The following is a 16,864-nucleotide window of genomic DNA, read 5'->3' as shown; positions in this document are numbered from 1 at the left end:
ATAATCCATTTCATTGTGTACTAGTAAGATCTTAACTGATGAGATTTAATCCTTAATAATAAGCACCATCATTTACTGGTTGAATTACAGTATACTTGCATTGTCAAAAGGTTTTCTAAAACATTTATCAGAACAACACAACAGGTATGTATTATTTAACTAAAACTTTTACTCAGTAGAACGTTATCTGTACAGTATCTGTCAAAAAAAGTTGGTGTGCACACAGTTTGGTTTTTAAAAGATTTATATTCTGATTGGTTGGACAGCACACAGTAAATGGACACCTGAAAAATTATGTCTTTTATTCCAAACTGATATTTTAATAACTAACAACATAACTTCTGTCTTGTTTTCTTAAACAGTAGTACTTTCAGAGTGAAGAAGTCTCCAAAGAGGACTCAGATTACCGAGCCATCTACACAAGTAGGTTAAGACATGAGCGCACATTCACCTACAGGACACTCACACAGTCATACAATCTGAAGATTATCTGTTTCTTTTTTTTGCTGTCACCTCATATCATAACAGTGTTGTCCTGTGTGTTCTCCACTCTCGCCCTCCACTTCACACACACATCATCACCTGCAGGAGCACTCGCCCGATGCCAATCCTGACCCTTCACAAGATCACGCCACAGATGAGGAGAAACTGGCTTCCTCCACCAATCAGAAATGGACTAGACATGATGTAGAGGTGGAGCTGACCTCTGACCTCCAAGACTTCCCTCAGCCAACAGACTTCACAGCTTTTGTCAACGAAAACAGTTTGCCTGCACCGAGTGACGGTGAGAGAGGGGAAGAGTCACTACTTTATTTCTAATCATGAGTCAAGGATTGTGTCCATGGTCCTACATTACTTTACATAGATATTTTTGAAGAGTAAGAATGAGACTGTCAGTACAGTACTGATTTCAAAACAATATCTGAGTAAATCTCACAAAACCAGTCAAGTTTATTATTTTTTAAAAGATTTGATCAATTATATATTATTATTATTATATTATTGTTATTATAGTTTATCAATTATATTAAGTTTATTATTATCAATTATATTATGCTCAAAGTTTTTTTTGCGTAGTGACATCCCAATTCTACACACACACACACACACACACACACACACACACACACACACACACACACACACACACACACACACACACACACACACACACTAATGTAATGTGGCCACGACACAAAGCGTTTTATAATATAATAATTTTAAATACTTTTAATACTGTAATATTGCAGTAATTACAGTTGCAATTTAAATAATTAACGTTGAAAATGTCTGGATGCATTTTACTAATGAGAATTTGGTGGGAAAATGTTTTCAATTTCAAAAACAATGTCAAAATGCAAAATAATAAAAATGAAGATTTTTATTACAATTTCAAAGGTATTTATTTTCTTTTGATTTTGGGGTAAAATGTTTTTGAGATATTCACCCATCAGATTATTTTCCACGTGATCCAAGTTTGGCTGGAACCCCAAATGACCACACACTGACCCGTTTTATTAGCCTTTGACCTACAGGGAACCGTTTGGGCCCTGAGGCACTCTGCCTGAATATAACTGGGTCATTGGTACAGTAGCAGATTAATTATAGTGCCACTCTCATGTTGGTTCTGTCAGTCTGTTAACTGATGATCAACATAGAAAGAATATTCTTTGGAAGCCTTATATTATTTTCAATTCCTAATATAACCTTTATAAAACATTTAACCTGTTATATATCACTCATTTTTCGGTGTCTTCTCTGCAGTTACAGACTATGAGATTGAATACATGGAAAAGATTGGCTCCTCTGCACCTGTGAGTATCTACCTGACATATAGATGTACTAAACTTAAGGCAGTTGCCAAAAAACAAGTGTGTGTCACAAACACCAAACTAATGTTAGATTACAGACCTTTGTATTTATATGAGTGCATATATGTATTTATTTACAGCCTCTCTCAGTGAAGAAACCATCACTTTATCTGAAACTGGACTCCGTGACAGACAGTCCAAAGAAGACCCCCAACATGCACGATTCAGAGCCCAACTCCCCCTGCACCGGGTAAACTAAACGCACACACACACACACACACACACACTTTGGGTTTTCTGGGGACATTCTATTGACATAATTATTTTTATACAATAAAAAAGTGTATATTCTATCCCTTAACTTTTCTACCTACCATAAACCTACCAATCATAGAAAAAGTTCTGCATTTTCAGAAAACAACACTTAGTATATAAGCTGATTTATAAGCTGTTTTCCTCATTGGGAGCAAAAAATGTCCCCACAAAGAAAAGGATTTCGGACATTGCCATAACCAGGACCTTTGCACTTTCATATAGATGGCCTCAGAGCCATCATCCATAAACTAAGGGCCACAAAACTCAATTCTCATGGGGTGAGAACCATGTATCCTCTTTGACTGTATTTCATGTGTTTAATTGTATTGGTCTGACACTTTACAGGAGCTTTGAGGAGATGGAGGCTCAGATCTCGCAGGGGAAATCACCTGTGCTTCCACCTCGTGGCGCTCGTGACCCCATGACCTCAGAGAAAAGCAGAAAGAGGGACAGTCAGTCTCAGAGTCGAACGCAGAGCAACGAAAGAGATGGAGTGGTAAGTGTAAACCAACCAAGCACTGAAAGATAGAATCAGCACCTTCAGGAGTGTGTTTATTTCATTAGTTGAGATAATGTGTTTTCTTACAATCAAAATGCATGAATTACACCACAAATGTGTGAGGATGGGTTTATTTTTATTTTGTTACTTTTCAGTCTTAAAGGGACAGTGCATCCTATATAAAGAAATAAACCAATTCTTACATTATTTACTCAACCTCGTTTCCAAACTCATTATTTTTTCAGTTGAACACAAAAGGAGACAATGTGAAGAATGTACACTGTCCTCTTTTCTATATAATAATTTGTTTTCCATTTAGTACAATAGTAAATAATGGCAGAACTTTTTATTTTTGTGTGAACTATCCCTTTAAGATAACATTATTTTGCTAAGCATGTAGCTTATTTTATTCAGGATCTCCCCACCGGATTCAGTACTGCAGATTGTTTATTCATAGGCTTCAAAAACCAATCATAGATGTGTTATGATGCACTAGGCTAACTACAAGCTTGCACTGCCTCACTGACACCCAGGCACCTCCTACTCCTCTTGTCCCTCTTCTGCTCTCACTCCCAATGCAGTCCCCCATCCAGGGCCCCATGGACCCCTCAGATCTGCCCCTCTTAGACAGGCTGTCTGATTCACCCACCCCTCTCAGCTACCTGGAGCCTGATCTGGCAGAGACCAACCCCACTGCCTTCGCTCAAAAACTGCAGGTGTGTAGAGAGAAGCCTACCTGCCCACTACCTTTTCTTCCCCGGACCTTTGCTTCTATGTGTGTGTGTGTGTGTGTGTGTGTGTGTGTGTGTGTGTCTTCACTCAGCTTTGTTTCACTGTTTGTTTGTCCCTCCAGTTTTTCATGTACCTTGTCTGCCCCTAGTGCTGGGGTCAGGAGTTGTTAAAGGAATAGTTCAACCAAAAATTCATGTTTATTCATCCTCATGTTGTTCCAAACTTGTATTACTTAGGCCCTGTTTACACCTGGTATTAAGATCGCATCACAAGTGGACGACGCTAAATACAGGTGTAAACGGGGTCTAAAACTTTTTTAGCTTGTCCACTTTCGACCACTTCCAGAGGTAGGTCGCATTCAACCGGATTGCTTTCATAGTGTAAATGCTCATGTGGTCGAATGTGTTCGAATAGCCACAAAAGACCGTCAGCTTCTCCGCCTACTGACCTAATGCGTAAATATTATGGGAAGCGCGCTAGCCGGGCGGATTTAAAATTTGTTGGCTGGAGACCCAAGTTTTGTTTGAAGATGAAAAACGTACCAAGCACAAAATATTCTCTCACCATTCCTGATTTCTGACACTCACTCATGGCGTTCGGCGTGGTCTTGAGGCTGTCAGCACAGAAACGAAAGCTGCAGCTCTCAGTGTGTTAAATTGCGTGAGCTTATTTTTTCCATTAGATTAAAAGATCTAAATAAGTCCATACATTTACCCACCCATAGACCCTCCCCTCAAAGAAATCAGGACAGAAGTGGTTGAAAGTGGACAAAAGAGACGAAACACCAGGTGTAAATGGGTATGCGTCTCCCTCGTCTACTTGTAATCCGATCGACCAAAACGCATCTTAAAGGTGCATTGTGCAACATTTCATGTTAAAAATACCCGTTTTTCTAACCCATACATGCTTAAACAATTGCCTGATGGGCTGAATGAGCCCTTCTCTGATCACTGCGATTGCCTCTATAATCCTGTACAGTAAAATAAATAAGATGGATTCGGGTCGGAATTTGAGACTGGGCGTGACGTCATGCGCGTTCAGTTGCAGTGTTGCAGTTTTGCTTGTCGCCAGAGGGGGCATAGTTCAGCAAAAACTCAGAGACTTGCGCAATGCACCTTTAATAACAGGTGTAAACAGGACCTTAAATGTAAATGGGAACTGGGGCTGTTAAGCTCCAAAATGATAAAAATGGGCCATAAAGTACACTACTGTTCAAAACTTTGGGTCAGTATGATTTTTATTTTAATTTAATTTTAAATTACTTCAGCTTTTATTCAGCAAAGATGCTTTCAATTTATAAAAAGTGACAGTAAAGACTTTTACATCATTACAAAAAAATATTCTCTTTTATAATTGCTTTATTTAAACTTGCCATTCATCAAAAAGAGTATCATGGTTTCAACAAAAATACTATATAAGAATATAATAATAATATAAGAAGAAATGTTTGTTGAACACCAAATCAGATTCTGATGTAGAATGATTTCTGAAGGATTATGTGACACTGAATGACTGCTGACTATTCAGTTTTTCCATCACAGGAACAAATTAAATTTTAAATATATAAATATAGAAAATATTTATTTTAAATTGCATTAATATTTCACAATATTACTGGTTTTACTGTATTTTTTCGTCAAATAAACGTTGCCTTGGTGAGCATAAGAGACTTTCAAAAAAACTTACTGACCAAATATTTTAATGGTAGCTTCAAGTCTTCTAAAGTATAGACTACCCTTTTGTTGCTGTTATGTTTTTTTGTTTATGCCGGTTGAAGCCTCTGGTCCCCATTCACTATTATTATAGGGAAGTGAGCAGCTCTTTAGACATTCTGCTGACTAGCTTTTGTTTATTTTGGGTGAACTATCCCTTTAAAAATACACTCTTGAAATAAACTTGTAAAGGATGAATGGATCTCACCACATTCACAGTAAAATGTGTATGAGTGTCTGTGTGTACGTACAGTATATGTATGTTTTCCCCCTTCAGGTTTAGTATTTGAGTGAGGCTAGTACAACTCTAACCCCTCTTCTCCTCCTTACCCCTGCCCCCACTCCATGGGTCACTCCCCCTTTCCTCCCCTCACCCTCCCTTGTGGCCCAGGAGGAGCTGGTGCTCGCAGCCCTGAGGATAGAGGCTCTACAGGTAGCCAAAAGCATCTCTCAGAGCCCTACTTTGTCCACTGTGTCCCCTCAGGTACTGCGCTGAACCAGCCTGCACCTGTGTGTGTGAGCGCGCGTGTGTGTGTGTGTGCAAGCACGTGTGTGTGTATGCAATATACTCCCTGAACTGAGCCCCCTGACTGCACCCTTGGGTATGAGTGTGAGTACCTACCCATAAACTACCTCACCATACTGTGGACGTGACATCTCACCCTCCCGGTTCTCTAACCCCAGCTCCTGTCCCTCGATTGGTGCTCCTTTTTCCCAATCCAGCACCCTTTTGCACAAAAAGAGGTGTGTTTCTCCCAGGGCTTTGTGACAATCCTGCATGTTCGCCTGGACAGGAGATCCATAGAAACAAAGGTCAATGTGACTTGGAAATTAATGCTGTATTTAAACTATGTATTATTACTTCAAATATTAATGATTTGTAGATTTTATCATTTTTATGCTTTTCCTAAGCAAAACATTGTAAGCTGAATTCCTTGTCACATTCATGCTGGTTCCTGGTTTCGATTGTTACTAATTTACACTAACTCATTGGAATACAATGGGCATACGGATCACCTGTATGCCTGGTCTGAGGCCGCTGGCGTGGCTTCACATAAAGCTTAGCTCAGATCTGCTTTCAGTCATGTTGGATGAGCGACTGTCTCAGTCTCAGCATTTGTACAGGAAATGGAATGAACAGACTAATCTGGTATACACAAACATGCACACATACATACTACAACCCCTAACACGACGCCTTATATTCTTCCCGCTCCATTCTCATGATGTTGTCTTGCACGCTTCACAGTCTCGCCTCAAGAAGCCCAGCTCACGCCGCTGGAATCTCAACGGTTCCCACATGGCTAAAGTAAGAAGGACAGAAAACTATCCCTCTAAAAGTCTAACTAGGTCTAGTCCGTATATTCTAATCCCATTGTCCCTGTACCACCATTAGACTAAACCACCATTAGTCAGAAAAATAGGTCTACAGACAGAAAGCATCTCATCCTTCTCCTGTCCTCTGTTCACTACAAAAATCATTTTCTTGGTCAGTATTTTTGTTGTTTTATTTAAACATTCTTAGAACTAAATACCCTGTTTTAAGTGTGTTTAGATTTTTTTCCTGCAAAAAAATGATTTTTGTACATACACTACTTTTATTCAGCAACTATGCATTGAATTGATTAAATGTGACAGTAAAACTTTTACATTGTTACAAATGATTTATATTTGTAAAATAAATTTGGTGCTTTTGAAATTTCTGTTCATCACAGAATCCTGAAAAAATAGTTTTCCACAAATATATTAAGCAACACTTAATATTTTCAACATTGAAAATAATAAGAAATGTGAGCAGCAAATCTGCATTTTTGAAATGATTTCTGAAGGATCATGTGAGACAAGGAATGGCTGCTGAAAATTCAGCTTTGCCATCAAAGGAATAAATTACAAATTTAAATATATTAAAATAGACAACAGTTGTTTTAAAGGTGGTATCAGTGATTTCAGGCCCAAAAATATTTTTATCACATTCATCTAACCTTTCCTAACGATCCGCTAGCTGCCCGCCCCATAAGCATGCCATCAAAAAAACGCGTCTCTGTAGGCAGCCTAGGCTCTGAGATCTGCACACAAAAACAAATGGTTTAGCCAAACACTTAAAACCAAAACAAATAGTGTTCCAACCAATCACCGACAGGGGGAGGGTTTTGTGAGGTTTTGAGCCAGCTTTTTCCTCAGCTCTGACTTCGCGTGCAGCCGTGCACGAGCACAAAACCTCACAAAACCCTCCCCCTGTCGGTGATTGGTTGGAACACTATTTGTTTTGGTTTTGAGTGTTTGGCTAAACCATTTGTTTTTGTGTGCAGATCTCAGAGCCTAGGCTGCCTACAGAGACGCGTTTTTTTGACGGCATGCTTATGGGGCGGGCAGCTAGCGGATCGTTAGGAAAGATTAGATGAATGTGATAAAAATATTTTTGGGCCTGAGATCACTGATACCACCTTTAAATTGTAATCACAATTCATAATATTGCCGTTTTACTGTATTTTAATCAAATGAATGCAGCCTTGTTGAGCATAAGACTTCATTTTAAAACATTAAAAAACTTTGACCAAACGGTAGTGTACAAACCAAGATATCATGAGTGTGCTGCTCTTGCCCATTCAGAGTTCATTTTTTCAAAACAAGGAACAGCAAAATCTAACCTCAAATTAGAATCTAAAAAAGTCAGTCACCCACATATTAAAAACACATCAACACTAACTCATTTTCCAGACACATTTCAAATGACTCTCCAGTATCCACATAACATTGCATAGACCTCACAGCTTTTTTCTAAATAATAGTTGGTTTTGTCTCACTCTGTCAAACCTAGTGTGGTTATTTTTGTAGAAAGCTGCAGGAAAATCCACACAGACAGATAGCAAACTCTGTCACAGGACGTCCCGCATTCCACAGGTATAGTTTCTGCCCCTGAATAACCTCTGGACTTCATTTCCAAAATAGAATTGAGCTTTAATTCATCAAAAGTATTTTTGGCATAGTACCGATACATTTGAGGATTATGGAGTACTTTCATATATAAAAAGAGTGACACTGTATTATATAGCTAAATTATGGAGTAATGAGGTTTAGTGATGGCTAGCCTGAATTGATGATATTCTTAAAATATTCAGTATTTTAACATACATTTTTAGATAACGCTCTTCCTGAAATAGTCCCGCAGACACATTTCACATGCTGCCTCAGCACATTCTCCATAATGTTCTTTTTTTTTAATACCTTTTCTTGTCGTTAGTGATAATTTATCATTCATGCAAATACATGTACAGCTGCTCTGAAGATGACAGGATTACGTCACAACCCCACTGCTCTACTGAACTCTGTTTTGTCAATATTCAATTAGAACGATTTTGTTTCTCATTTACATTTAGAGTTATTCCTCTGCCTCATTTCTCACCCTCTGCTGACTGTGTTTATGATTGGTTATGACCAACATGCTTTTCTCTTGGGCTGGATCACACATTTAAGGAGTTGCTAGATAAGATTATGCAGTGCAGAATTTGATTGTTGGGAAAATCGATGAGTTCGAGTCAATACCAAAACTAGGCCCCTCCAGACCATGTTTAATTCATGTAGTCATAAGACATCCAAGACCACAAGATCAACTCTCCAACTTTAATTTTGATTGAGTATCATTTCAAAATTTCGTTTCAGGTTTGTAATCTCAATTTGTGTGTTGCACCGTATGTACCGTACCCCCCCACCCCCTCCCCCTCCATGATCTGAGTGCAGCCCAGTAAATGGTATTAGACATAAATGCTTCTTTCAGACCAAACATTATGTGATGGGCATTCTGTATTTGTACCCTAACACACGGCCCCCTACCTCGTATAAGAGTCAAACTCAATTAATCTCCTAATCCAGCTCTGCTAGGAAGAATTAATCAGCTTTAATCAGCAAGTGGGTTTAAGGGCTAAACATGATGATTATTCAGGAACAACACCCCATCACTGGCTATAAAGAGATACAATTACCATCTAAAAATGGTACATTTATAAACATTTTATTGTAATATATTAAAATTTAATTACAGTATATTTATATTTGAAAGTGGAAATTGATATAACATGTCTGTCTTTTCCTGTAGGACATAATAATAAAAAAAGCGTGTTTTTTTTTTTTAAATTGTCCAATACAGACTTGTGCTTGTAGTGGCTGGTTGCATGATACATGCTTTTTTTTTTTTTAAGGATATTTATTTGTCTTTGATTCAAAATGGATCATCAACTTTTATCTTCAATTACCAAACAACCTGTACTCCTGCAGTCCTCATCTGACAGCATTCGCTTCCTGACCCGGATTCGGTCAAAGCCACAAACTTTCATGACAAACAGCTTTTCACACCCATTTCACATTGGGGATTGTCAATCATAACATCCCAGCTGAATGCAGCAGGCCTTTCGCAAACTGCTGGAGGCTTTTGAAACCCAAACAAAGAGCCTGCTCTCCATGGCATTATGGCTTTGCTGAGTAGAACCTGTAGCTGATGCGCTGCTTCCCTCCAGGATGTGTGAAATTAAAATTCTTGTAAAGAAATAAACTCACAGGTTTTTAACGGTTTCTTCACAACTCTCTCCTTGGCATCAGAGAGAAACGGCCTCACCGGGGGACAGTGGCGTTTCGAAGAGCTCCCTCTATTCCCGAGCATCATACACTGAAGGGGAAAGCCCTCATCTGCCACGTGACTTGGACCACTCTCTGGGCATCGCCCGAGAAGAGGTATATGCTCACCCATTGCATGACGTCACACCGCAATAAATAGACTATTGTGGGAGGAAAATCTTAGTGTTTTCATTTCACACTGTATAAAAAAAAATCTGAATTGTTAAAGTTAAAAAGTGTGAAATTGTGCTGTGCTAAGATGACGACAAATCATAAACTGTTTAAATGCATACGTCATGTTATTGAATATTCATGACTCTGAGGGAAGTTCATGTATATTAACTGGAGTGATGAGAGTATTATTTTTTCTGTATTTCGGAAGATTGAAAGGCAGCATTAAATGAAAATTACTTGATTTCTCATAACTCGATATTCTGGTGAAACCACTGTTTCTTAGTCCACTGAAAGCTCGCATTCATTTTTGAACACCTAATCTGAAATCTGAAATCACAACATTACACCATTACACTCGGCTGTACTTCACAACAAGGACGAAAAGATCTGTCACTTCTTCCATTTTTATTTCTACTTTAAGAGCATTCAGATGATTTATGTGGTCACATTTCCATTTTTTTTCCCAAACCGGTTTAATTCTCATCACTTGCCGAATTTCACCAATCAGTGTTTATAAACCTGATAAATATGCAAATAAGAATATTATTATTTAATATAAGAAGATTTTCAGTTTGAAACATCAGAATGACGCTGATTCAACCATTTCAATTGTGAAAGGCTCATTTGTGTGAAGTGATGCTCTTCTTATTTCAGGTTGTTTTGAAAGAGAAAGAAGCCATGGAATGGAAGAGAAAATATGAGGAGAGTAGACGGGAGGTGGAGGAGATGAGGTGGGTGTTCTCACAGAACAAAGATTCCTGTGCCCTTGTGAGCTGTGACGAGTGAAGCTTGCGTCATTTCCCGACGCCGACGTCATTCCCCCTCTTCTCCTGCGTCAGATGTCGTGGCAGGAGAAGAGGGGGAATAGATGAAAGATAATGTAGTTTCGTTTCAACCATCTGGAAAACACATGTAATTGTCTTGTCACTCAATTAACCGCCATTTTAAGGTGGTTTACATTAGTTTTTGCTTTAGAAGCTTTTAAATGAGAGGTTAAATCAGTTGATATTACACAGCTTTTTATCACCTCACTGCACTATTAAAGATAATTCAGTGTTGTCTAATTCACAAGACAGCTTAAAGGACAGGACATGTTTTAAAGCTGTCCTTTTGTTTTCAAGGGGTAAAGTGAACAAGGTAATCGGGGAGGGTTGAGGATTCCAGCCAGCTGGACTGGGCCTTGTTAGTGTGGATAAGAATGGAGCTTAGTGCATTAGCCTGATTGGGCTCAGGATAAGGAAGGCCTAAGAGGCTAAGGAAAGACGTAGCTAATCCGTCTGCTTACTGTGCCGGCAACCTGCTTTTCTCCAAGCAAGCCTTTCTGCCAGCCGAACTCTAGTAGTCAAACACATGATATAACGAAGGCCAATTTCCTGACCTTTCATGTAATCACCTTTGTTTAGAAGTATTTAAAGTCATTGTCACCTCAGCATGTATTGTTGTCAGTGCTGTTAAGTTGCATTTACATTTACGTACGTTTTTTACTGACATCTGGGAAAGAGCGGATCTTCTGCATCCATGCAAACAGAAAAAACACTTACTAGGATTGTTTGACATCCAATTTGGGACACTTTCAAATGCACTTCTAAATCCTGTTTACATCTGGTATTAACATCCGTCTGGGGTGATCCGATCACAAGTGGTCAGCCAAGATAGATCTGGTTGTAATGTGTCTCAAACTGTGAGCACTTGTGATCGGATTTTGAGGGGAGGGTCTCTGACTTTGTGAATACATGTGTCACTCACTACGTCAGTGTGTTACTGCATGTTGGTAAATCACAAAGAGAACATAAAAGAAATAGAAAGAAAGTGCAAAAAATGGCACACATTTTCCCCTTCTATACATTTTTAGTTATTTTAGTGAAAGTACCTGTATGATGAAGCCCAACCCCATTTTATGTACTGTAGTTTCAGTGATCAGATCACAAAACATTTTGGATCCTGCTTACACTTGTGTTTAATGCAAACCACTTGTGATTGGATCATCTGACACAGATCCCGGTTTAATTGGACTCTAGGACATATGGTTTCTGGACTACACTATACAGTTCAAAAGTCTGGGGTCAATTTTTTTTTTACAGTTATTTAAAAGAATAGCATTTATTTGAAGTTACATTTTTTTGTAACAATGTACAAGTCTTTACTGTCACTTTTGACCAATTTAAAGCTTCCTTGCTGCATAGAAGTGTTACATTCTTTAAAAATAATCTTACTGACCTCAAACTTTTGATAGGTGGTGTACATCAGTCCTGTTTTATTCCTCTGAATACAGGATTTTTAAAATCATTTTTACACTACAGATATGCATTAATACATTTATTTGTGAAAAGTCACACAGCTTATTTGATTTATTTAGAGCTTTTTATGGGAAACAATATTCTTAAAAGGATCTGATCTGATCAGATCTTGCAGTATAAATGCATCTTATTTGAATATTAACTAGATTTTTGCTTATTCTTCACAGGAGAATAGTTATGGAGTATGAAAAGACCATTGCAGAGATGATCGGTGAGTCTTGATTGCTAAATACGATTTCATCTTCTCCTGGGGATTTCTTATTTATCCTTTTCGGTTCTATTTATCAGTGCTTTACTTGTGCTACAATGCTACAAATGAACAGGCACAGCCCTTTTCCAGTCATGCCACACCAACACACATATCCAACACATTTTTGTTAATTTCTCATTTAATTTGCAGACAAATCTTTCGTGCCTACGGACCCAAACACTGGTCAGTTATAAGCACAAACCTTCATGTCTCCTTGTATATTCCACTTGACTTAGAAAACTTAAACATGCTTCTGCTTAAACAGCCCTCACCCACTCACTGACAAATTAATCCAATTTCTTTGCCTCTTCGGTATTTACGTCCATGTAAATACTGCAGGCCGTGTGCATTCTTACACATTCAGATTGTGATCTTGGTTTAACCTTGACATGCTTTTCTCTCTTTTCACAAAGAAAAAAATATTTTCATTGCCTTTTTTTCATTCTTCGTGATAAAATACCATCCTTAATATTCCACTTGATTTTATTTTCACTATTTTCTTTTATGTACCTTCTGCATCATTTTATTTTTCCTTGGTTCAGTTTTCTTGGCCACTTTTCTGGCTTTCATCACCTTTCTTCCATGACACTTTCATTCATTTCTAAATCCTCCCATGTTTGAGACGCGCTTTTCTCTCTCTCACGTGTCCCACCCTGCTGGCTTGACTTAATGCCTTCCCTTCTTTCTGTTTTGCTCCCTCTGTCCCCCATAAATATTTGATAAATCACTCAGGCATGCCTGGTAAGTAACAGCAGCTCTTTATTTTCTTTGTTTGTGTTGAATCCACCACATCTGATAGTGACGGACAAGGAGAGTTTTCTCTTTCTTTAGCCTGATATTGTGTCTCTCCTTTTAGCATCATCTGTTTTTGCTCTTCAGGTCTTTTTGTAGGCCTATTCTCAAACATCTTCCATCGCCAGCTCATCAGTGTTGGGGAAGCTACTTTGATACTTTACTTTTCTAAAGTAAATTTACTTTTACATAAACTACATTTAAAGTAGGCTAAGTACAATCGAGCTACCATTTAGGAAAACAAATAGTTACAATAGTAACATGTCTTATTATTATCACAGTTGAAAACATTTTATTTAATTTTTTTTGTAGAAAGTTCAAAAGAAAAGCATTTATTTGAAATAGAAATCTTTTGAATCTATTGTATTTGATCAATTTATTTTTCCTTGCTGAATAAAGGTACAGTATTCATTTATTTGATAAAAAAACAATACTATCCCTAAACTTTGAAATGGTAGCGTACATTCAAACTAAACAAATAAAAATAGAATACATTTTATATAATTGATTAGAAATGTGATAGACTAATATATATTTAACTCCAATAAAAGTTCGGGAATTTAGTTCCAGACACACAATCAGTTTAAAGGGATTGTTCACCCAAAAATCATAATTGTGTCATAATTTTCTTACCCTCATGTTGTTCCAAACCTGTATAGATTACAAACATTCTTTAAAATATAGTATTTTGTGTTCAACAGAATAAAGAAACTCATACAGGTTTGGAACAACTTGGATGAGTAACTGATGACAAAATGTTCATTTTTGGGTGAACTATCTCTTTAAACAGTGAATCAGTTTTTTCATTAAAATGAACCATTCAGTAGTCCTGTGCTAAGTAAGACTTTGAAAGGTCTTCTCATCTCTCACTGTGTTTCAGTGGTTTGCCCATCATTGAGTGTGTGTGTGTGTGTGTGTGTGTGTGTGTGTGTGTGTGTGTGTGTGTGTGTGTGTGCGTGTGTGTTGTCTGCATGCATCACAAAGATGCAGGGTCGAAATCTGCATTTTCATTTGTCATTATCAAAGATGTAGACATAGTGGTGTAGAGTATAACATCACATCTGAAATACTCAGAGGACCGTAAAATGAACCTCTGCCTCATCCAAAAGCAGATTTGCACATCTGTTTGAGTGTATTGTGTGCTTTAGTATTGTATAATATAAACCTAAAATAGATTTTTTTGTGTTTGTGTGTATGTCTCAGAGGGTGAACAGAGGGAGAAGACTTTGTCTCATCACACTATCCAACAGTTGATCCTGGAGAAAGACCAGGCTTTAGCTGATCTCAACTCTGTGGAGAAATCTCTTGCTGACTTGTTCCGGCGCTACGAGAAGATGAAAGATGTTTTGGAAGGCTTCCGCAAAGTTAGTCATTTTGCACATTTTTCAAAACAGAATATTCAACGAGAAAAATGTTGATTTTATAATAGATTGTGGTCATTACATTACCAAAAATGGAGCCAAACTGAGTGCAAGCTATCTAAAACAATGCCTAAGTTACTGTGGTTGTTGGTTAACGTTATTAATCATTATTATAAGTCATTTACACACTACAATTCTTTGTTTTTCCATCAGAATGAGGATGTGCTGAAGAAATGTGCGCAGGAGTACCTGTCTCGTGTCCGTAAGGAGGAACAGCGCTACCAGGCCTTGAAGATCCACGCTGAGGAGAAACTGGATAAGTAAGTAGAGATCGTTCACAGGTAGTTCATCCATGCATATGTTTTTAACATGCTTTGCTTTGTTCAGGAGTTCGGTTGCCTGGAACAACAACTGTTAGGCTAATTATGGGTTAGATTTAAACTGTGAACTGTGTTCTTTAAGAGTCCTTAGAAATATGAAATGACGGCATGTCTTTGACCGTGCGCAGGGCGAACTCTGACATCTCTCAGGTGAGAGCCAAAGCCAAGCAGGAGCAGGCAGCGTATCAGGCTAGTCTGAGGAAAGAACAGATGAAGGTGGACTCACTGGAGCGCACACTGGAACAAAAGGTTTGCTCACACTCGCAAAAAGTCATACCTTGCAAGCCTAAAAAAGACCTTACTTCTTTTTTTTTTGTTAAAACATTGTTGATTTTTTCATTAAAATAATGTTATTAATTTAATTTTATACAGTATATATATACACTTCCATTAAAAAATTTGGGATCGGTAAGATTTTTTGTTTTTAAAATAAGTCTCTTATGCTCACCAAGGGTGCATTTACTTGATATCCCCCCCCCCCCCCCAGTTAAATATTATGACAATTTAAAATAACTGTTTTCTATGGTAATATATTTTAAAATGCTATTTATTCTTATGCATATCTGCATTTTCAGCATTATAACTCCAGTCTTCAGTCACATGATCCTTCAGAAATCATTATAATATGCTGATTTGATGCTCAAAAAAACATTCATTATTGTTGAAATGTTTCTTGAGCAGCAAAATCAGCATATTAGAATGATTTCTGAAGTATCATGTGACTGAAGACTGGAGTAATGATTCTGGAAATTTAGCTTTGCCATCACAGGAATAAATTATATTTTAAAATATATAAAAATAGAAATCAGTTGTTTTAAATTGTAATAATATTTCACAATATCATTGCATTTTCTGTATTTTCTTTCGAAAAATAAATGAAGCCGTGGGGAAATAAGAGACTTATTTTTTTTCCCAACATTCAGATGTTGACGTGATGTTTTATCTTTTTACAGAACAAAGAGATTGAGGAACTGACCAAAATTTGTGATGAATTGATTGCCAAGATGGGGAAGAGCTAGCTGTCCATTCGACAGAGTTCTGTCCAAACCTCAAAGAGACACAAGAACAATGACTGGACAACAGTGTAAAGACAGAGGAGCAAGACTAAAGGGTTCGTTATTGTTTTTCCTCTTTTTAACGGACAGAACAATGAACCAATTAAACAAAAGGATCTCACACTACTGACGTCTTCACATAAACTGGAGTCCCAACGACTGGGAGGACACACTAGATTCTGGCTGTAATTATTTCCTCTTTATTTTGATGTATTAATGCACACCAACTTACCTGTGTTGAGGGTCTTGTGAAAGTACTCCCTATTAGTAGAGACTTTTTTGAGAGTCTGTATAGCTCACACACACAAACAAACACACACACAGATAGTACTGTATGTGTTTATAGTGAGTCTGAAGTTATGAGTGTCGATGCCATGACAACCGCTGATGGAGTCGACTGTTAAACTGATTCCTGTTGTACCCTCTTCTTAACTTGAAAACAGAATGACGAGAGAATATATATATAATATAAAACCGATGAATTAATCATTCAGTTGTCACAAAGTGGTATTCATGATCATGATTATAAAATGCATGTTGTAGGCCTTGACGTTTTTGTAAATATGAAATGACTTGAATAGAGTAAAGGAAAACAACTGCAGATTTTGATACTGTTAGCTTGATCAGCTTCCTTGTGTATCTTTGTAGATACTTGTTGTTCATTTGTTTCGTTGTCTTCTAGCAACACTGATGTTTGATTTTATTTTTGGATTTTATTTTGATATATAAATGAACCCACTTGTTACTGTCAGTGGTTCTGAGCTAATTTAATCTGAATGGTTTTGTCTCAGTCCTGCTATAGCTGATGTTTCACAAAGCAGAAGCTCTGTCATTTATACAGGACATGCTTACAAAGTGCAATAAAAGATGGCAATACA

General features: G+C 37.6%; 1 protein-coding gene across 11 annotated transcripts in view; it reads left to right on the top strand.

Annotated features, from left to right (window-relative positions):
- The window catches only part of tacc2 (transforming, acidic coiled-coil containing protein 2), a 64,963-nt gene extending 48,099 nt beyond the window's left edge, over positions 1 to 16,864 (top strand). For 8 of the 11 annotated variants that reach the window (XM_081350159.1, XM_081350161.1, XM_081350162.1 and 5 more), the window contains 15 exons: positions 363 to 423; positions 589 to 784; positions 1,765 to 1,814; positions 1,952 to 2,061; positions 2,472 to 2,622; positions 3,207 to 3,341; positions 5,461 to 5,553; positions 6,319 to 6,378; positions 9,663 to 9,794; positions 10,506 to 10,582; positions 12,316 to 12,359; positions 14,394 to 14,554; positions 14,765 to 14,871; positions 15,060 to 15,180; positions 15,885 to 16,864. In XM_081350159.1, coding sequence (XP_081206285.1) covers positions 363 to 423; positions 589 to 784; positions 1,765 to 1,814; positions 1,952 to 2,061; positions 2,472 to 2,622; positions 3,207 to 3,341; positions 5,461 to 5,553; positions 6,319 to 6,378; positions 9,663 to 9,794; positions 10,506 to 10,582; positions 12,316 to 12,359; positions 14,394 to 14,554; positions 14,765 to 14,871; positions 15,060 to 15,180; positions 15,885 to 15,950 — 1,564 coding nt within the window. In that variant the 3' untranslated portion in view covers positions 15,951 to 16,864. The remainder of the gene's footprint in view (positions 1 to 362; positions 424 to 588; positions 785 to 1,764; positions 1,815 to 1,951; positions 2,062 to 2,471; positions 2,623 to 3,206; positions 3,342 to 5,460; positions 5,554 to 6,318; positions 6,379 to 9,662; positions 9,795 to 10,505; positions 10,583 to 12,315; positions 12,360 to 14,393; positions 14,555 to 14,764; positions 14,872 to 15,059; positions 15,181 to 15,884) is intronic. The other 3 variants (XM_081350163.1, XM_081350166.1, XM_081350157.1) reach the window with 3 other exon arrangements.

Source organism: Scardinius erythrophthalmus, assembly GCF_964197995.2.
Source record: "Scardinius erythrophthalmus genome assembly, chromosome: 21".
Lineage (NCBI taxonomy): Eukaryota > Metazoa > Chordata > Actinopteri > Cypriniformes > Leuciscidae > Scardinius > Scardinius erythrophthalmus.
The sequence above is the reverse complement of the archived record's forward strand: the minus strand, read 5'-3'. Positions and strand labels throughout refer to the sequence as shown.